General features: G+C 39.5%; 1 protein-coding gene across 4 annotated transcripts in view; it reads left to right on the top strand.

Annotated features, from left to right (window-relative positions):
- Positions 1–23,091, top strand: part of unkl (unk like zinc finger) — a 152,846-nt gene that overhangs the window by 117,088 nt on the left and 12,667 nt on the right. For 3 of the 4 annotated variants that reach the window (XM_063058762.1, XM_063058761.1, XM_063058763.1), the window contains 2 exons: positions 13,895–13,987; positions 17,095–17,313. In XM_063058762.1, coding sequence (XP_062914832.1) covers positions 13,895–13,987; positions 17,095–17,313 — 312 coding nt within the window. Of the gene's footprint in view, positions 1–139; positions 9,299–13,894; positions 13,988–17,094; positions 17,314–23,091 lie in introns of those variants that run through there. The other variant, XM_063058764.1, reaches the window with a different exon arrangement.

Here is a 23,091-nt window from a genome sequence, read left to right as displayed (position 1 = left end):
AAAAATCTGCCAGCCTTGGGCATAAAGCAGTTAAATGAGCTAAAGAGCTATGAGAAGGTAGTCTCTGATTGCAATGAGAAAATTACTCTGTTTTGGCTTTTAATAGTGAAATTCATTAGCACAGAAGTAACTGAGCCAGTGGTGGCTTTGGATGTGAAATGCATCCTTGGATAATGTCAGTATTCAACAAATGCCAAGAACTTTAATTGGCATTTAAAAATTCCATATTTTTAGTTGCTCTTATCATGTGTTATCTGAGTTTTCATTGTGGATGTGGATTAGTTTGTAAACTGTTCAATGCTATCTCAATATGAGAAGATTTACAAGGCCATGAAAAATGTTCACTTCTGGGTATGTGTGCCAAATATTTCTTGATTGTTTTATTGTTTCTTTTGTGTAGAGAATAAATTGAATTTGCCTTGAGATTGGAGAGAGTTGAATGCATGACGGATGGGGATTTCACACGGATGTTGCAGAAGATGGTTTTGGGACAGAAGTGTTCTGTTTGGAAATGACTCAGCTGTTATTTAATATTTTAAAAATTCCATTTCGGTACCATCTGAAGTGCCATATAGGTTCTCTATTTAAAGCCTCTAATTTGTGGTGGGGAAGGGAAATGAGCTGGCAGTCTGATTGCAAGTAAGTTCAGCACAATTGAGTTTTGTTTATCTTCCACTCATTGTCTGGTTTACTAGTTGAACAACAGGGATCAGTGTTCAAAAGCCCTATTGCAGCAATGTGTTACAGTAGCTCCATTGTATTTTTAGGTTAGTGGTTCAGAATCATTGTTCTAAAGATGTGAATTCAAATCTGTTAGCACCAGCAAGGGAGTTTGTATTTAACCAAGTAAGTGAATCTAGAATGGCAGAGAAATTGAATATTTTGTCTCCTTGGGAAGAAGACTGAAATCCTCCAAAAATGGTGGAAAATGACAAATCTAAAGCAAACGAAATCTCAAATTATTATTAGTAAAAAGAAATGTCCTTGAAAAGTTGGTGGGACTGAATGGTAATAAATCCCAAAAGTATGATAAATATCCCAAGGTTTTGTAGGTGTAACTCAAGAGATAATTGATCACTTATCACCAGCTTCCAAAATAATGATCGGTTTTAGAACTAAATTGGAAGGTAGGAAATGTAACCCTACTATTTAAGAAAGATGGAAGAGAAAATAATGGGGAACTATAGGCCACTTAGTCTTCTGTGAATAGAAGTGAAAGTACTGGAATTCATTATAAAGGGAGTGTTAACACAATGCATGGAAAACAATAATAGGAATAGAGTTACTGGCTTATGAAAGTAAAATTATATTTGACAAATCTGTTTGAAATTGTTTATAATAACTAAGAGCTTAACTTTTGATTTGGATTCAGAATTTCTTGGAAAAGGTGCTATACTGAAGGGTTATTAAACTAAATTATATCATATAATATTGGGATAATGTAATGGTGTGGATTAACAATTTTAAACGGACAGGAATAAAAGTCATTTTTAGTTTGTGAGGCTGTGATCAATGAAGGTCTGCAGTGATTGATGGTGAAGCCCCAGCTGTTCACAATCTCTTGTCAATGCTGTCAATAAGGGGGTCAAGTGTAATATATCCAAATGTGCTAATTATACAAAAGTAGATGGCATTGTTGGCTGGGTGGAGGATGCAGAGATATAATCAGGACAAATGGTTGGGCAAGAAAATGCAAGTTGTGAAACTGAAAAAAAAACTAGGTTGTCTGTTTTGCTAGAAGAAATAAAGGCAGAATGGTATTGCTTAGAGCAGGGATTCTCAATCAGGATTCCGCAGATCCTTATGGTTCTGCGAGAGGTCGTTAGGGGTTCTGCAAAAGATGGTGATTTAAAAAAAATAAACATAGCTTTGTGATCTTTGTGCGACGCACAATGCTAGCGCTCACAGTAGTGGGCAGTGACCAAGCACCCCCGTTAGCAATCTCATTAAAGGACAGACTTTATTTGGTTGCGTCCATTCTCAGATGGGGGAGGCCACTGATACTTGGTAAGTACTGCATTGCACGGAAGGGAGGACAGTAGGCTGATAAGTGTGAAGTGCATTTTCTGAGCATTTAATAGACTCTTCCAACTTGGGCTGTGACATTAGCCTCTCCCTCCTGAATTACCTCCCCCAACTTCCCCTTGCATGCCACCAACTGACTTACCCTACTGGTGTAGTGGAAATTGGAGGGAAATTTTCATTCTAAAGAAGGAACTTTTACGCGCTGAGACTCAGCTGCTGGCCTGCCAGTTTGCTGTTTTTTGTAAACATTGCAAAAGGTGATTGTGTAGGTTAGAAGTGAATTGTCTTGTGAAGTTTTTGTATTTTTTCACAGTTTTCCTGTTTAGTTATTTATTATGCTGTTCTTTTATATATTTTATTAACCCCTGTGTTTTACAGACATGTCTGACAGTACAGTCTTCTGAGTATTGCACTGCACTGGTACAACAACAAACACAAAAAAAAATCGTCTTTACAATGAAAGCTACTTGTCAATGGATCTTACATGGACTAGCAATCCAAGTTGTCTTCTTCCATTGTGTCTAGTCTATAGCAAATAACCTACAAATGCAGCAATAGCTCCAGCAAAATTGAAGAGACACTTGACTACAAATCACAGCCATAGGACATCTAAAAATACCAATTATTTTAAACGCCTATTGGAATCTCATAACAGAGAAAGTTTTTGTTAATAAAGTCACAGTCAGTAAAAGGGTTCAGGAAGCAAGCTATTTAGTAGCAAAAATTTGTACCCAGAAAAGGAAAAGTCACACAGTTGACGAGAGCCTAATAGTTCCAGCATGTACAATTATAGAGGGCAAAATGTTGGGACAAAAAGCAGTACTGAGAAATTGAAAAAGTTTCCTCTCAAACTGTACTATAAGTCAACATATTGATGACATGTCACATTTGTGTGATAAACTGAAAATCCATTGGCTCATCATCTCTCTCCAGGTTGTTGAGTCAATGGATTTCACCAATAAATATCATGTTGTAGCATTTGTAAGATTAGTAAATGATGATGAAAATCAAGAAAACTTTTTCTGCGCAAAGAGCTGCCTGAAACAAGCAAAGGCCAAGATGTATTTAATGTTTTGTCTTCATAGCTGGAAACAAATTGTTTGTCTTGGAGAAACTGTGTTGCTTTGGCTTATGGTTTTTAGTAACTTTACTATTCAACAATGTCACTAAATTTTCATGTTGTAAATAGCATTAATTAAAATCAATTTACACCCTTTATTTAAATTAAATCTAATGAGCCTACCTTTAGAAACATTAAATCCCATTTTAATTTAAGCCAGTTATTTAACAGAAATTTATTATGTTTGCCTTATGAGTTTTTAAAATTTATGAAAGGGAATGAAAGAGATTAATTTCAAGAAAGGTAAGCTAAGCTTAACTGCCTTTTTTTTCCAAGCTAAAAATAAATTCTCTACTCAAAAGGGCATTGACAATTATTTCTGGATATTAAACTGACTGATCACTCTCACGTACTGTGTGCTGTGGGTATAATTTTTACGCAGGGATTCCCAAGACCTGAAAATTATTTCAAAGATTCCTCCAAGACAAAAAAGTTGAGAAAGGTCGGTTTAGAGGGTGGTTCTGTGCGTGAGTTGTAGATGTACAGGTTCAACAAGCAGTTAGAAAGGTAAATGTTTATGCTGGAGGTACTGCTCCAATTATGGAGAACATTAGTAAGACTGGACCTTGTTGATAGCTCAGGTACTTCTACCAAGTATAGAGTGAGTATAGTGAAGGTTCACCAGATTGATTTGAGAAGGTGTTAAATGAACAGGTCTTCTATAAAACTCTTAATTTCAGAAAAACTTCTGGAGAAGCATACAGAATGTTTAAAGAGCTCAAAGAGTAGTTAAAGATTTCATGATTTCCGTGATTTGATACATTCCATACTATCTCAGGAAGTTGCTGAGAGCACTAGATACAGCAAAGAATGCTCCAGGACAAATTGATTCTATTTGACTTCTACTGAATGAGTTTGCCAGTTAATTTCCCAGTTAAAATTTATTTTGGCTGATTCCTTCCACTGCCAACCCATGAATATCATTCATCAGTCAGGTGATGAAGTTGTCAAAAGTGCTAGCAAGAAGTACATTTTTCATCATTAACCTTTCTACTGATGCTTGGTTAGGATTTCTCCAAAGCTGCTCTGTTCTTGAGCTCATTACAGCCTTGGTCTGTACCAAGGCACAAAATTTCAGTTGTCAATTGAGACTGATTATCTTCACATCAGAGCAGTAAGTGACCAAGAATGGTAAAACTAAAATCATAGAAATGGGGACGTTCTCCATTAACTGGAATTGTATTTTGCACAAAAGAAAATGTGGACATTGCAGTCAATCATTTCACTCCCATGATATTATCATTGGAGTTCCTCAAAGCAGTGTCTTAGTACCAGACATCTCCTGCTGCTCTTTCAGCCACCTTCCTTCCATCATAATTTCAGAAGTGGTGGAGGATGGGTGCTTACTGTGCAATGATCAGTTTCACTTCAGTTCTTCAGTAAATGAAGCAGCGTGTTTCTGTATACAGCCTGGAAGGTTGGGCTGTCAAGTGATGTAACTTGCATGCCACTTAAGTGCCAGCCAAAGGCCATCTCCAGTAAATGTGCAACTGCTTACATTTGACATTCAATTGACATTACTTTCTGATTTCCCTGGCAATTTGCATTAACAACCATAGCTGCAAGAGCAGGTTGGTAATGTGGAATTAAACATTCAATTTATTTGAAATAAATTTTCCAGAAAATCTCTGGCACCCTTCAATGAAATGTTGGCAACACTGAATCTAAAAGAATTGCACAGTAGTAAAAAATGTTTGGCTTTAGAGTATAGTGTTGGTACATTTCCATTCTTTAGGAAAATAATCACCATATATACCTTCCTATATACCATTTCTCTGTTCCACTGGTCATGTAAACCAGTTGGTCAGGTTGGGTTTCCTTTGTTCTTCCTGATCTCCCCATAGCCCCACCACATCTGGATTTGTTATATTAGAAAATAAGAACATCTAGTGAACTCTTTGAAACAGTAAAAAAGTGGGATGAGGTGTATGGCCACATTCTCCTTTCTGAAAACAAAACCACAATTCTGTGAAATTCTTATCTTGGATATGTTAGGCAGCATGATCAGTTTCTTTTTGTCTTTTGTTTAGAATGAAGTTGATATGGGAACACAAAATGGGAGCAGTAGCTATAAGGCCCTTCTGCCTGCTCTACCGTGTAATATATAGTTATATTCAGTTTTCTAAATGATTAACTATTACTTTAGTTATTGGCTCCAGCTGTTAAACTAATTGGCTGGAAGTTCCCTGCCTTCTGCTTTCTCCTTTTTTGAGCAGAGGAGGCAGATTGGCTTCTAATATTCTCGTACCTTGGAATACAGCAAGTTACGAAAATTTTCAACCTATGGGTTCACCATCTCTGCAGCTACTTCCTTTAAAAGCCTGGTGTGCAGTCCATTGAATCCTGCCAATGTCAGCTTTTAGTTTTCTGAGTTTTTCCAATAATTTATCCGTTGTAATTGGGGAACTTTATATGTTCTACCATGTTATTTGAAATTGATATTCCATTTATTTATCTATTTGTTGAGATACTGCGCGGAATAGGCCCATCCGGTTCTTCGAGCCACACTGCCCAGCAATCCTTCAGTTTAAGCCCAGCCTAATCATGGGACAATTTAAACAGCCAACTAACCTGTGAGAGGAAACTGGAGCACCCAGAGGAAACCTACATGGTCACGGGGAGAGCATACAAACTCCTTACAGACAGCGTCAGGAATTGAACCCAGGTTGCCTGTACTGTAAAGCATTGTGCTAACCACTTCGCTACCGTGATAGCAGCAGAGTCTTCCACAGAGAAGACTGACACAAAAGATATATCCACCTTGGATGATTCCTCCCTCGTACCAATATAATGGCCTTTATTTAAATTGATTACACTGGTTGGAAATCTGTAGTCTTCATTTTCAAACTACATTTGGAATTTTATTGTATTTGTGGTCACTACCCACAAGAGTAGGAGTTCCTAACCTGGGGACCCTGGCCCCTCGATTAATGGTAGGAGTCCATGGTATAAAAAAGGTTGGGAACCCCTGCACTAGAGTATCCTTAACCAAATAGATCTCTTATTAATCTTTTCCCATTACATACCATGGTGGAGTAGCAGTTAGCAGGACGTAAGAACAGCTTGCAGTGTCAGAGTTCGGAGTTCAATTCCGGTATCATCTTTAAGAAGTCTGTAAATCCTGTCTGTGGAACGTGTGGATTTTCCCCGGGTGCTCCAGTTCTGTCCCACAGAACAAAGATGTACTGGTTAGGTGAATTGGTCATTTTAAATTGTCTCATTATTAGGTTAGGGTTAAATTGGGGTTGTTGGGTGTTGTGAGGTGGTACGGCATGAAGGGCTGGAAAGGCCTACTCTGTGCTGTACTTCTAAATAAATAAACACACGTGCAAGTTCAAATGTGAATTATTTAATTCCTGGGTAAGCTCTGCATCTACTGCTCTAAATTGCAACTATTGATGCGTTCTGTATATTCTTCTAATTTATTTCTTGCCAATTTGGTTTGTCTAATTAATATATAAACTGAAATCCCTTATGATAATTGTAGTACCCTTCAAACACATCCTTGGTATTTTCCAATTAATACTGTGACTTACTGAGAGGTCTCTTTTTTTTTGCGGGTTTGTAGATTACTCCTGCCCATGCTTGCCTTTCCCTGCTCTTCATGACTTCACCCAAACCAATGACACTGCAATGCACTGCCATTATATCATGACTTGATATTGTTCTGGTACCTTCCTTGATTAACAAAACAATCCTAGTTTCTTTGCCCTTTGGCCTATTCTTTTGGAAAATGTATAACCCGAAATATTGAGCAACTAATCCTGGACACCTTGCTACCACGAGCTAACAACTTATTTACTTCGTCTGCCCAAGCCTGTCACACTATGACTGTCAATTTCCCTGTCGCTACCCTGTACCATTGCTCTTTCAATTCTTCCTGATTTCTCCAGTTTATTAAATCTGATGTTCTTGGAGCTCTCACCCCTTCCTAGTATGTTTATAGACCTATCTACAATGCTAGATAAGCAATTTACCAGCACATTGGTCCCAGCAACTATCCATTAAATAGTTGAGTCAAAATAAGTAGTGTTAAAAAAAAGACACAAAAGTAGTGAGGTAGCATTGATGGATTGAATGTCCATTTATAAATCAAAGGGGAAGAAGCTGTTCCTGAATCGCTGAGTGTGTGCCTTCAGGCTTCTGTTACTGTCGGAAGGAGGTACAATGAGAAGAGGGCATATTGTGGGTGGTGTGGATCCTTAATGATGCACGCTGCCTTCCTAAGTCGCCACTCCTTGAAGATGTCTTGGATACTGTGAAGGCTGGTATCCATGATGGGGCTGACTAATCTTACAAGTTTCTGCAACTCACTTGAATCTTGTGCGGTAGTTAGAATGCTCTGCATGGTACTTTTGTTTTAAGTTTTTGAATGTTTTAGTTGACAAACCAAATCTCCTTAAACTTCTAATGAAATATAGCTGCTGTCTTGCCACCTTTATAGCTGCAGTATTATGTTGCATCCAGGTTAGGTCTTCAGAGATATTGACACCCAGGAACTTAATTGCTCACTCTCTCCATCTGATCCTTCAATGAAGATTGGTTTGTGTTCCTTTGTCTTACCCCTTCTGAAGTCCACATTCAGTTCTTTTGTCTTGCTGATGATCGGCAGAATTTATAGATGGCATTTGAGCTATGCCTAGCCACACAGATATGGGTGTACAGAGAGTAGAGCAGTGGGCTAAGCACAGTGGTATGTCAGTGTTGATTGTCAGTGAGGTGGAGGTGCTATTTCATTCCGCTCAGATTGTGGTCTGCCAGTTAGGAAGTCGAGGATCCAGTTGCAGAGGGAGGTGCAAAGGCCTTGGTTCTGTAGCTTTTTCATTAGGACTGTAGGAATGATGTGTTAAATGCTGAACTATAGTCAATATCAGCATCCTGACATATGTATTTGCATTGTCCAGGTGAATCAAGGCCCTGCATTTACTTCTCTAAACCTATTTACCCTTTGTGGCTCAGATAATTATGTGGATATTATCACCGTAGTGGTTCTGTTTTTCAGTTTTGCCTGAACTCTTCATACTTCAACAGAACTTACTTCCTCATCTCGCTATGTCACTAGTACTTGCATAGTCCATGACCATGAACTGGTTCTACCTTCTACCATTCCAAGTTATTCTCCAGTCCAGAAAAGATGTCGTTAACTGTAGAACCAGACAAGCAACACAGTCTTCAGGAAACCATTTTGCTGCAGAGAAGTGTCTATTCCCCTAACTGAAGGGTCTGGGCCCGAAACGTCGACTGTACCTCTTCCTATGGATGCTACCTGGCCTGCTGCGTTCACCAGCATTTTTTGTGTGTGTTGCTTGAATTTCCAGCATCTGCAGATTTCCTCGCGTTTGCCATCCTATATGACTGCTACATTTCAGCCTTCCTAGCACCATTTGCTATGGACTGTTTGCATACCCTCTTCGCAGTCCTCTCGTCAGATCTATACAGGGAGCAAGACCATATTAGATAATGTGAACAGTTGGGCTTCAGGTTCTCAGTTCCCTCAACCTGCCTGTCTGTAGTCACACCATCTTGTTTCTGACCATGCACCAATTTTGAGGTAGTTAATTTAAGCGGCGTGGCTGCTTTCTGAAATACCATGTCCAGGGTACTCTATCCCTCCCTGATGGGTTGCAGTGTCAATACCTGAACTTCTGCTCACCTACCCTGAGCTGATGTTCCTTGAGCAGCCAACACATGCTGCACCTACAATCACTGTTTACTACAATGGGATCCACCAATCCCACATGTTGCAGTTGCAACACATCATCTACCCAGCCATCTGTTCTAATAAATTGGTAGAATTTATTAGTTAAATTAGTTTTTTTTTAGGTTTATATATTGGTACGGTGCTATTCACGCTAATGTGCTGAACTTGACTATTCACAAGTTGCTCAATCAGTATTTCCATCACAAGGGACTTGGTAATTACAGTGTTAAATGAAGTTGTTACTAATACAGCCTGCTTCTTCCTCAGAGGTGTCGGGTTGCTTTTAATGCTGTTAGGCTGCAGAGAACACGTGATGCAAATTGCTTTGATTAGTCAGTTTGTGAAGAGGGAGGGGTGTGCTTGACTGGAAATGGGTGTGGAACAGAGGCTGGTGCAGAGTGACTCAGCAGTCAGAAGGCCAGCACCAGTCCTGAACAGCTTACTCCTCCAAGGTGAGGACACATTTACTGTGAGAATGCATAAGTTCCTGCAGTGTAGTGTCCTCTTACTGCTAAGCTTTCAGTTGCAGTCATACTCCATTATAATGTATTGTGTTGCTATGTAAGATTTTCTCTTGAGTTTTACGGATGTTTGGACGTTTTGATGTTTTAAGAACATTCACAATAAGGAAGCTAAGCCTAATTCTTGTCTGAGTGTCTTGCTTTGTTAGGAAGTGGCATCATTACTTGAACAGATCAGAACGCAAGTATTTGATTGAGGAAGGAATGTTCTGTAATAGGTGATTTAGGTTTTGAACTCTGTAAAAGGCTACATAGAGTTTTGTGTAACACTTAAAGTATTGATTCAGGTTGTCAAAAAAGAAGTAATGTACAGGGTCTTGCACGTGTAAAGTTTCATATTAATCGTAAAGGTATGCTTTATATGGTATCAGCATCTTTGTACTGACGACTGAAAGAGTTTTAAAATATGTCACTGCCCTTTGGCCTGATACATTGGGCCTTTGTGCTTAGTAATTTGGGGAAGAGGAAAGCCCAGTGCAAGTACATATGAAGAGACTAACTGCACTTGAGGTGTGTGGAAAGTGACAGAGCATGATCTGCAGTAAATGGCTGGGCTGCAGCACTCACTGTTGAGATATCTGAATAAATAGTAGGGATATATGTGTGGTAATAGGAGGCTGGGCATCATCTCTGCAAACGTACTCCAATGATACCTCAGGCCAACAGGTGGGAATAGTAATTTAAATTTGACATTGAATGCCCCCCAACTTAAGCAAAAGATTTTGTCTAAACTATTTTGCTATAGTATAGTACCCAGAATTGATGCATACTCAGTTCTTGTACAGCATTAGATCAGATTATGAGAACACTCAGTCCTCGTTTATTGTCATTTAGAAATGCATGCATTAAGAAATGATACAATGTTCCTCCAGAGTGATATCACAGAAAAACAGGACAAACCAAAGACTAACACTGACAGAACCACATAATTATGACATATGGTTACAGCAGTGCAAAGCAATACCATAATTTGATGAAGAGCAGACCATGGGCCCGGTAAAAAAAGAAAGTCTCAAAGTCCCGATCAACTCCCCGAGTCCCCGATAGCAGGCGGCAAAAGGGAGAAACTCCCCGCCATAAACCTCCAGGCACCAACAACTGCCGATGCATTGGAAGCAGCTGACCACAGCCGACACTGAGTCCGTCCATCCAAAAACTTCAAGCCTCCGATACAGCCTCCTGAGCACCATCCTTTGCCAAGTGCCTTCAACCTCACCTCGCCCTGCCCACCAAAACAAGCAAAGCTGAGGATTCGGGGCCTTCTCTGGAGATTCCGGACCACACAGTAGCAGTGGCAGCGACGCGAGCATTTCAGAAGTTTCTCCAGATGTTCCTCTGTCCTCTCACGCCTGTCTCCATCAAATTAGAATTGTGCACGGTACCCTGCTTGACAGATTACTGATGTCAGATTTAGGACTGTGTTCTTGATTTTGTTTTGATTAATTATAAATGACACTTGTAACGGTAACAGTTATTACCCCTCAATCATCAGGCTCTTGAACCAGAGGGGATAACTTCACTCACCCCATCATAGGTTCCACAACCTATGGACTGACTTTCATGGACTCTTCATCTCATTTTCTTGAAATTTATTGCTTATTTATTATTATTGTTATTAATATTTTTTCTTTCATTTTGCATTTGCATGGTTTTTTTGTACACCCATTGTCCGACCTGTTGGTTGGGTCTTTCATTGATTCTATTATGGTTATTGGTTTTATTGAGTATGTCTGAAAGAAAATGAATCTCAACGATGTATATGGTGACATATATGTACTTTGATAATAAATTTACTTCGAGCTTTTAAACTTTGAAGAAGGACCTGGTATTGCACCTCTACTCATGTATTTATATTGCACTAATTGACTTGGTGTATTGCCCATTTATTAATAACCTGGGGATGGTCAGCTTGTCCTTTGATAATTATTGCTGTATCTTTGTATTGTTGGTGTGGAGTGCAGTTTAAAAAAAATTATCTGATGCTTTTGAAAGCTGTATTTCTTGGTATCAGTGAAAGTTCCTTGTGCAATTAAGGATTTCTTTAACTTTGATTCTGAGCTTCCTTAAACAGGTTTATCTTTAATTTGGTGTAATTACTGTGTCTCGCCTCGTAACTGAGGTGTTCATTCATCCTACCTCTCAGTCAAATCTGAACTAATTAATTTAGGAATAGAGTTTACTTTTATGAGTGCATTGTTAAAATTTCTAGACTAAAAATCTGGAGAGAGACCTGGGTTAACATTTCCAAGACTGGCATTCAGAACTTGTAGAATTGCACATGTGGAATTTAAATTCAGTGAATAATCTGGAATTTGTGTAGGGAAAAGAAATACTGTCTCTAGGTAATGATCAGCATGAAGACTACAGGATTGTCATTTTTAAAGAAAATCAATCTGTTTCATTGCCTTCAACGGAAGAAATCAGCCATCCTGACCCATGTGGTCACTCCGCTTGCTTGAGTTTTGAGTGCTTTCTGGAATGATCTACAAACGTTTGTACAAACAACTCATTTAAGAAGGTCATCACAGTTTACATTCAAGGGGAATTATGAAGGGGAAGAAAATACTGGCATTGCTAGTGGCTTTTAGATTCCAAAAATAAGTTTAAAAACAAAAGGTGGTTTATTCCTTGACCTGTTCTGTGTTCATTTTTCTTAATGAGAAAGATTGTAGGCTCATTCAGCTGGCCCATACCTGTAGTTGGGAAGATCTAATTTGCTGTATTCTGCTTCCTATTTAAGTGGATGTTGGAGGTTGTCGAATGAAGAATAAGCCATATCATGAATGAGGGTAAATTCCCATGCTGGTTAACAGAATTGTATCCTGGTAACAGTACTATCTTAAAGAGGAGCAGAATGAGGAACTTGGCAACAAAAAATAGAAGTCTGCAAAATTTGTTGTGGGGGAAAAAAAATTCAATTTGTTTGATTGCTAGTTTGTGCTATAATCATAAGGTCATTGTACAGGTTCTTAGGCCCATTGGCCATCAAGCATTCATTCACTCAAATTCCCTTTTCTTTCCCCTCCCCAGATTTTCCCTTCACCCCCCCCACCCCCCAAACATGAGAGGTAATTTAAAATGGTCAATTAACCTACCAGCCCACATGATTTTGGGACATGATGGGAAACCTATATAGAAGATTGAATCTGGACTGTTAGAACATTAAGGCAGCAGCTTTACTAGTTGTGCTACTGTGACACGCTCTGATTCTCTTCCTTGTTCTCCTGAGCTGCAGGCTATATTTTCTGAATATTCTGAATATAGCGGTCATTAGTCAGTGATCAAATTTAAAGATTAGATTTATTTGTCTCATGTACATCAAAACATAGTGAGAACCATTGTGTTAAATCAAATCAACAAGGATTGTGTTGGGTGGCTTGCAAGTGTTGCCATGCTTCTAGTGCCAACATAGCATGCCCACAACTTACTAAATCTATTAGTAGGTCTTTGGAATGTGGGAGGAAACTGGAGCTCCTGGAGGAAACCCTTGCTGTCATGAGAATGTACAGACTCGTTACAGGCAGCAGTGAGAATTAAACTCTGATTTTACAGCTGGCACTTGAATAGTGTTGGGCTAACAGCCTCATTACTATGCCACCCCAAGGATTGATTTTTATTTTTGCTCAGTGCTGAGGCCAATTCTACCAGCCTTTCCTCATCTGTGTGAGGTCTGTACAGACCAGGAATAGAAATTTCTGGTCAATATGTCTCATGACACTAGACTTAGAATCCAACAGGAATTTGTTATTGAATTTTATTTGTTATATTTTTCATTCCCTGGAAAATTAGTGTATCATTTTTACAGTAAATATTAAACCATCATCTGCATTATTTAATTTCCAATTGTGTTATTTTCCATATCTGATTATACTAACTGAGTTGTTAAATTGTGTTCCTAAACACAGCAGCAATTTTTTTCCCACATTCTTGTATTCCATATGAACTAGAATTTTGCAGTCATTTTTTAAAGTCCAACGTTTATGCTGCCATAATAACCTGGCTTATTTTCCAAAGCTCTTTACTCTTAATCTTCCTTAAACATTACTTTCATTTTGAGGTTTTAATGTACTTGAAGTTCCTAATTTCCCAAACAGTGCTCTGGCAGCAGAGCTTGCTGTACAACAAATTCCTTGCTGAGATTAGTTGTGTCCTTTAAAACTATTCAGTGACTTTTCACTTGCTGTTTCTGAGATTGACAGCTTTTCTTGTGGTAAGTCTACATCAGAGAAGATTTAAAAAAAAATTTGGGCCTCACCATTCCAAAATTTATCTGAGTTGCAAGAAATTCCGCAGATGCTAGAAATCTGGAGCAACGCATATCAAATGTTACGGAATTCAACAAGTCAGGTGGCATCTACAGAGGGGAATAAACAGTTGGTGTTTCAAGTCTGGTAATGCTGATGAAGGGTCTTGACCTGAAACGTCTTCATAGATGCCTGATTTCCTGAGTTCCTTCAACATTTTGTGTGTGTCCCATAAATTCTCTGTGATTCTAATTTGAATATTAAATTTCTTTTCACACCTTAGGTTCTGCTTTAGATCTTCATTTTGGTGACGTAAATGTTGCATCTCTTGATAAAGAATTAGAGGATCAAGATACTGGTGACATAGGATTAAAAGGTAATCAGAAAGTATTTAATCACTAGAATATTGTAATTTCATTCTTACTTTCTCCGGTGTTCTCCTCTTGATGGCTAGCACTGTGCTTTGGTTTCACAGAGTAACTGATCTTTCTTTACTTAGCTCTGCTGAATTTAGGCAACGTTGCTTTGCAAGTTACTTGACTGATCACTGAGGCACTGAGAATGTTATCTCACCACATACCTGGGTCTTGTAGCAAGGGTATTTTATTTTTCTTTAGAACTTGGGGATACTTTAGTGCACACTTAATGGAAGGAAGTCTCCACAGAAAAATACAAACATTAAGTTACAAAATTGTCATCATGGCTTAGGACAGTAAGTAGATCCGTGACTTTCATTCAAATATTCTCTGCCTTGAACTATTTTCACAACTTGGACTCGATGATTTTCTTCAACCTTTTCTTAGAATGTAGTGATTAATTGACCACAATCTGTTAAGCTCGGAGACTCAGCAGGGCAATTCTAAAAAAGGCTTTTAGTGAAATTATTTATCAAGCTCCTTTGCATATGTAATTTCTTGTAAAAAGTTTATCTGGTATTTAATTTGAATTGTGAGCACTCTTGTTAGAAAATACAAGGAAAATCTCAGCAGTAGTAAACTGCAGTGGTACTAATCTCAACAGTGCAATTAAATTCTGATAATCCATTAACAAATAATTCAGAAATCCCAGTGGTTTAGCATCTGAACACTTGTTACTGACTCCAAGGTTAGAAGTTCAAGTTTATTGTCAAAGTACAAATACGTACAGTACCTACAGGAAGTGTTTACCACCACCACTGCCCCCCCCCGCCAAGAAGTTTTCATGTTTCATTCAATCACAGTAGATATAATTTACCTTTTTTGATACTGATCAACAGAAAAGACCCTTTTGTGTCAAAATGAAAACACATTTCTACAAATTGGTCTAAATTTATTGCAATTATTAAACACAAAATAATTGATTGCATAGTTACTCACTTCCAAGTCAGTATTTAGTAGATGCACCTTTGGCGGCAATTACACCTCAAGTCTATGTGGATAAGTCTTTTATCAGCTTTGTACATGTGGACACTGTAATTTTTCCCCATTCTTCTTCGCATGGGGATTATGAGTGAACAGCCCTTTTCTAATCCAGCTTGATTCTCAATTGGATTGAGGTCTGGACTCTGACTTGGCCACTCCAGGACATTAACTTTGTTGTTTTAAGCTTTGTGGCTTTGGCCTTGTACTTGGGGTCATTGTCTTGCCGGAAAGCAAATCTTCCAAGTCGCAGTTCTCTGCATCAGGTTTTCACTGTATTTTGCTGCATTCATTTTACCCTCTACCTTCACAAGCCTTCCAGGGGCCACTGCAGTGAAGCATCCCCACAGCAAGATGCAGCCACCACCATGTTTCATGGTAGGGATGGTGTGTTTTAGATAATGAGCTGTGTTTGGCTTACACCAAACAGAGTTTAGTCTGATGGCCAAAAAGCTCAATTTTGGTTTCATCAGACCACTGAACCTTCTTCCAGCTGACTTTGGACTCTCCCACGTGCCTTCTGGCAAACTCTAGCCAAGATTTCATGAGAATTTTTTTTTCAACAATGGCTTTCTGTTTGCCACTCTCCCATAAATCTGTGAATGGTGAAGCACCAGGATAGCAGTTGTATCCACAGTCCTTCCCATCTCAGCCACTGAAGCTCCTCCAGAATTGTCATAGGTCTCTTGGTGGCCTCCCTCACTTGTTCCCTTATTGCATGGTCACTCAGTTTTTGAGTACGGCCTGTTGTAGGCAGATTTACAGCTGTGCCATATTCTTTTTTTTTAATAATTGACTTAACTGTACTCCAAGGGATATTCAGTGACTTGGAAATTTTCTTGTGTCCATTTCCTGACTTGTGCTTTTCAATAACCTTTTCGTGGAGTTGCTTGGAGTGTTCTTTTGACTTCATAGTGTAGTTTCTGCCCAGATGCTGACTCACCAGCAGTTGGACCTTCCAGATACAGGTGTATTTTTACTACGATCATTTGAAACACACTGTACACTGGTCTTCAAAAACAGATCTCCTTTTAACTAATTATGTGACTTTACAACCAATTGGCTGCACCAGTGATGATTTGGTGTGTCATATAAAAAGGGACGAATACTTATGCAATCAATTATTTTGTGTTTTTATATTTGTAATTAATTTATATCACTTTGTAGAGACCTGTTTTCACTTTGACACAAAATAGTTTCTCTGTTGATCAGTGTGTTTTTAAAAAAAAGCGCCAAATTAAATCCACTGTGGTTCAGAGTTGTAAAACATGAAAACTTCCAAAGGGCTGAATATTTTTTTATAGACACTGTATATGCACAGTTGCAATGAAAAGCTTATTTGCATCACAAGCTCACAGCATCAGAGACCAATATCCCCATGCCTCCTCTGACACTGGGGCTCTAGTATCAACACAGTATTTGACACATTGAAAATTCACTCAGTGTGTCCCCTTTGAACAGATCCCAATTCCTCTGCTCCCTTTGACACGTGGCAGCTCTGGTTTTGCCCCTCTCTGACACCCAAAGGCCCCCATTCCTAAAGTCCCTTGAAACCAACTGGATTTGCTGGAAAATGTTATGCTACTCTACTTTGTGATGTCATAAAGTGAATTAGAAATGTTGGAGCATTAGTTGGAATAATGTCCAATAGTCTAGAAAATGTGCAAATCTTTAACACCACCAAATTCCCAGCCTACCAGATCAAAGTTTTGCTATATTGTGATGCACTCTTACCTTGAATTATGTGCTCACTTTTCAGATGTGGATCTTGAACTTCATGTCTTCAGGCAAATTGCAATGTCAAAGAGCTTTTCCCTTTAATTAATATGTGTATGTACAGGCATCTTTCCCCTTGGCTACAGATCATTAAGCTGTGATCCATTGACCCATAGACAGATTTACTGTAACTTGGAGTACATGAGCATTACTGCTTTGCTGCTGAATTCTAACTGAACACTGAGTTGCTTTTGCCTTGGTGCCAATTAAAAATGGCCCAATAAAGATATAAACTTTGTAATGTGTTGTATTTTCTGGCACAGCGGATTTAAAAAAAAATATTCAGTTCTCATTTACTTTACATTCACAGGTCAAAGACTATTGGGCAGTTCGGCTCCTGTAAATATTCCGGGATCTCTTGCTCGTTCTTCTTCTTTGCATTCTTCTTCCTCCTTATCTGCCTCTCCACTTGGTTCCCTTTCCCAGTCTTTCCTTTCATCCAGCATGGCTCCACAGCAGCAGTCTCAGCAACAATCAAAATCTGAGCATACTCTCCTAGGTACTTCAGCTTCTTCTCACAGTTCCTTGGGTAAGTTGTTATAATCTTTCTCAGATTTCTATTATGCATTTTGACTTGGGGAAATCTTAAATTAAACTTTTAGAAATCTATTAATGATTTGATGGTAGGTCTTGTATTTACAATAATCTGTTATTTTATTGTCATGTAGATTATTAAATAATGTGTCCTTGTAGTATGTTGAACATTTCTAGGGGGGAAACCATGGTATACTCGCATAGATTCACATGCATGTAGATTTTGCACACTTATAGTGTCATTGTTTGTGTTATCATGAATGAAATGTAAATTTACAAAGTCGTTCCTGCAGTGTTGCTGGCTACAGCCCTGACCCTTATCTTCTATTGAATAATTTGATCCCATTACCCTGCTCTTTTCTCATGGAGCTTAAAAAATATTTTTTCTCAAATCCCTATACAATTCTCTGAAAACCTTGCTTCAGTAATTACCCGATCCTTGTAGGTTGTGAGCTTCAAATCATAACTACGCTCGTGTATTTTTTTAAAAGAACCCTTACATTTCTTGGCCATTGCTTTTAATTTGTTACTTGCTTCTTGAAACAATATCTTGATTGGTGTAGCTTCTCTATGAAGTTCATTTCTATCAGAATTCCTCTTGAACTTTGCTCCAAGTAGCATCCCAGTTTTTTCAGTCTAACCTTGTAATTGAAATCCATCTTTCTTATAGCTCTTCTGTATTTGTTTAGGCTTACACTTGCTTAAGTGTGGTGATGGGAATTATAACCAGTACTCCATTTGTGGTTTAACCAGTATCTTACTTCAAGTCTAATGTACTTTCGTCTATATCTTTATGAATCACAGAATCCTATGTGGAAGTAAAACAAAAATCTTATCTGACAAAAACAAGAGCTTTCAATATTTTCTATCAGTTCAGACTGCACCCGTGGGAAGAAAATCAGTTAACTGAAGTTCTAATGAAGGCTCTGAGCTGTAACAATAACGTTCGCTTTCCACTAATGCTGTCTGACCTGTGTGTTTCTAGAAAAGTACAGTGCAGAAACAGACCCTTTGGCCCATCTAGTCCATGCTGAAACCATTTAAGCTGTCTACTCCCATCGACCAACAGCAGGACCATAGCTCTACCACCCATGTACCTACCCAAACTTTGCTCAAAATATTGAAATCGAGCTCGCGTGCACCACTTGTGCTGGTAGCTCGTTCCACACTTTCACGACGCTCTGAAGAAGTTCCCCTCATGTTCCTCTTAAACTTATCACTTTTCACCCTTAACCTATGACCTCTGGTTATAGTCCCACCCAACCTCAGAGGAAAAAGTCTGCCTACATTTATCTTATCTATATCCCTCAGAATGTGGCAGACTGAGAACAGATTTGATAGTGGTATACAAAATTATAAGAAATAAAGCCCTAACTGATTCAATCTTTCCTTATAACTTGGGTCCTCCAGACCCGGCAACATCCTGGTAAATTTTTTTTTGTATTCTTTCAACCTTATTTATGTCTTTCCTGTAGATAGGTGGTTAAAACTGCACACAATACTGCAAATTGGGCCTCATCAATGTCTTGTACAACTTCAACATAACATCCCATCTCCTGTACTCAATACTTTGATTTATGAAGGCCAATGTACCAAAAGCTTTGTTTACAACACTATGTATCTGTGACACCACTTTCAATGAACTATGGACCTGTATTCCCAGATCCCTCTGTTTTACTGCACTCCTCAGTGCCCTACCATTCACTGTGTAAGACCTACCCCAGTTGGTCCTGCTGAACCTTGCAACACCTCGCAATTGTCTGCATTAAATTCCATTTCCCACTTTTCCAGCTCCCTCAGCAAGCCATGATACTCCTCCTCGCTGTCCACACAATCTTGGTGTCATCCACAATTTTGCTGATCCAGTTAACCACATTATCATCCCAATCATTGATGTTGATGACACATAACAATGGACCCGGCACCTATCCCTGCAGCACTCCACCAGTCACAGGCCTCCAGTCCAAGGGAGGCAACCACCTACGATCACTCTGTAGCTTCTCCCACAAAGCCGATGTCTAATCTAATTTGCTACCTCACTATGAAGGCCAAGCAACTGAGCCTTGACCAACCTCCCATACAGGGCCTTGTAAAAGTCCATGTAGACTTCATCCACTTTCCTAGTAACTTCCTTGAAAAACTTTTAAGATTGGTTAGATATGACCTGCCTGGCATGAAGCCATGCTTGTTATCCTTAATCAATCCACGTCTATCCAACTACTTGTTTATCTGGTCCCTTAGACTATCTTCCAGTCACTTTCCCACTACTGATGTCAGACGCACTGATTTATAATTTCTTGGTTTACGTTTAGAGACTTTCTTAAACAGCGGAACAACATAGGCTATCCTCCAGTCCTCTGGTACCTTTCCTGTTGCTAAAGATGCTTTAAATATCTGTTAGGGTGCCGATATTTTCTGCACTTGCCTCCTGTAGGGTCTGAGGGAACACCTTGTCAGGCCCTGGGGATTTATCCACCCTGATTTGCCTCAGGACAGCAAATACCTCCTCCACTGGAGTCTGTTTAGGGTCCATGAAGTTGATGCCGCCTTGCCTCACTTCTGTATACTCTGTCTGTCTCCTGAGTAAATACAAATGCAAAAAAGAATATTTAAGATCCCCCCCCCCCCCATTTCTTTTGGCTCCACACATGGATTATCATTTTGATCTTCCACAGGACGAATTTTGTCCCTTGCAATCCTTTTGCTCTTAATATATCTATAGAAACCCTTAGGATTCTCCTTCACCTTGTCTGTTAGGGCAGCATCATGCCTTCTTTTAGCCCTCTTGATTTCTTTAATTGTTCTCTTGCATTTCTTATTTGTTCCAACTTGCCTATACCTGCTATGCATCTCCTTTCTTTTTTAATCAAGATCTCAATATCTCTTGAAACCCAAGTTTCCCTACACTTGTTATCTTTACCTTTTATTCTGACACACATACAATCTTTGTACTCTCAAAATTTAATTTTTTGAAGGTCTCCCACTTACTGAAAATACCCTTTCCCAATTCATACTTGCCAGATACTTTCTGATAACATCAAAATTGGCCTTTCTGCAATTTAGAATCTCAACCTGTGGACCAGACCTATTAAGAGAAAATCTGCAGATGCTGGAAATCCAAGCAATAAACACAAAGTGCTGGAGGAACTTAGCAGGCCAGTCTTGGTGAAGGGTCTCGACCTGAAATGTTGACAGTACTCTTTTTCATAGATGCGGCCTGGCCTGCTGAGTTCCTCCAGCATTTTGTGTGTGTTACTATCTTTTTGTATATTTTCCTAGAAACTAATGGCATTGTTATCACTAAATGCGAAGTGATCCTTACACAAACTTTTGTCACCTGCCCTGTCTCATTCCTAAATAACAGATGGAGCACCACAAACTCTCTCATTGGGACTTTTATGTAGTGATTAAGGAAACATTCCTGAACACATTTTACAAGCTCTATCTCATCTAGTCCTTTTATAGTATGGGAGTCCCAAATCAACATGTGGAAAGTTAAAATCACCTACTATAACAATCTTGTGTTTCTTGCAACAGTCTGCGATCTCTATACAAATTTGTTCCTGTAAATCCCTCGGATTGTTGGATGGTCTGTAATATAGCCCCATTAACGTGGTTATACCTATTTCTCAGTTTCACCCACAGTGCCTCACTGGTCGAGTTCTCCAGGCCATCCTGACTGAGCACTGCTGTAAAAATTTCCCTGACTAGTAATGTCACTTGTCCCCCTTTAATCCCTCCTGCTCTGTTGCGTTTGAAACAATTGTACCCAGAAATGTTGAGCTGCAATTCCTGTCCCTCCTGCAAATAAGTGTCAGTAATGGCCACAATATCATAATTCCAGATGTTGATCCATGCCCTGAGCTCTTACACCATTGCTATGATACTTCTTGCATTGAAATATACACAGCTCAGGGCACTAGTCGCACCGTGCTCAAACTTTAGATTCCTGATTTTGTCTGAGGTCTTACCCACATCTGATTCCACAATCTCTCCACTCATTGTTCTGGCACTCTGGGTCCCATCCCCCTGCAACTCTAGTTTAAACCCCACCATTCAGCACTAGCAAACTTTCCCACTAGGATATTAGTCCCCTTCCAGTTCAGATGCAAACCATCTCCTCTGTACGGGTCCCACCTTCCTGGAAGAAAGCCCAATAATCCAGAAATCTTGTGCCCTCCCCCCCTACACCAGCTCCTTAGCCAAGTGTTAAACTGTATAATCTTCATATTTCTGGCCTCTCTAGCACATGGCATAGATAGCAATCCTGAGATCAATGCTGGAGGTCCTGGCCTTTAACTTAGCACCTAACTCCCTTTGCAGAACCTTGTCACTCTTTCTACCTTTGTCTTTGATACTTAAGTGGACAACGAGCTCTGGCTGTTCACACCCTCACTTCAGGATGTGGAGGACTTGATCCAATATATCCTGGGCCCTGGCACCCAGGAGGCAACCTAGCATCTGGGAATCTCATTCTCATCCACAGAACGTTCTTTCTGTTCCCCTAACTAACAAATCCCCCATCACCACAGCTCACCTCTTCTCCCTCCTTCCCTTCTGATTTGCAGAGTCAGACTCGGTGCTAGAGACCTGACCATTCTGACTTTCCTCTGCTAGTTCATTTCAGCAACCCCCCCGCCCCGCCCCAAACAATATCCAAAGTAATATCTTTTTTAGGGGGATGTCCACAGGGGTACTCTGCATTAGCTGTTTAACACCTTTCCCCTTCCTGACTATCATCCAGTTTCCTGTGTCTTGCACTTTAGATGTAACTACCTCTCTGTATGTCCTATCTATCATACCCTCAGCTTGTTGAATGATCCTAGGTTCATCCATTCCGGCTCCAGCTCTTCAACACGAGTTGTTAGCAGTTGCACCTAGATACACATTCACACACAAAATGCTGGAGGAACTCAGCGGGCCAGGTAGCTTCTATGGAAAAGAGTACAGTGCATGTTTCGGGCCAAGATCCTTCAGCAGGACTGCTCTTTTGCCTTCTCTCACTCAGTCCTCTCACTGAAGAGCTAAAACCTCAAAACCTCCACCTAACTCTGTACACTCCAATGATGGCTGCTCCACTTATCTCTGCATTACTTTAATTTGATCCTACTAATCAATCCCAAATGTGGATTGGCCACTGCTCAAAGCTCCAAAACTGCCTTTTCTACTTAATCAGTGAACTACATCTTCTTAGGCATCCGATCTCTCCGATTAGCTGCTGCTTAAAGCTCAAAATCTGCCACAGGTCGCTGCCCTTTCTGCTCACTTGGCGAGCCTGAGTGAACTATGTCTTGTCAGGCTTCTGATCTCTCCTGTTCCCGAAGGCTCCATGTACCTGCCAAGTATCCTGTCACTTTCAAAGAATTAGGGTCTGTGTCCCTAAATACCTTTTAAATCTGTACTACTTAGTCTATATTATTCCTTGTGTCCTTCTGCCAAAATGTTCACTTTATTCTTAGTTTCACTGATACCTCTCTGTATCTTTGGAGGATTTGTCCATTGGGGAAAGATGTAACATCATGAAGCATCTTGACGAGGTCAATGTGAAAAGAATATTTCCTCTGAGAGAATTTAGAACTTGAAGTTTCTATTCAAAAGTAAGGTCATCCTTTGGAGACAGAAAAACGCACATTTTTTTCCAGAGGGTTGAGCCATTTCCTGAAATGATGGTGGAAGCAAAGCTTTTGAGTATTTTTTTTAAGGGAAAAGTAGATTGCTGCTTGATAACCGGAAGCGCATGGGGTAAGGTTACTAGCAATTGGCAGGAATGCAG

This window comes from Mobula hypostoma, chromosome 9 (genome assembly GCF_963921235.1).
Source record: "Mobula hypostoma chromosome 9, sMobHyp1.1, whole genome shotgun sequence".
Lineage (NCBI taxonomy): Eukaryota > Metazoa > Chordata > Chondrichthyes > Myliobatiformes > Myliobatidae > Mobula > Mobula hypostoma.
The sequence above is the reverse complement of the archived record's forward strand: the minus strand, read 5'-3'. Positions and strand labels throughout refer to the sequence as shown.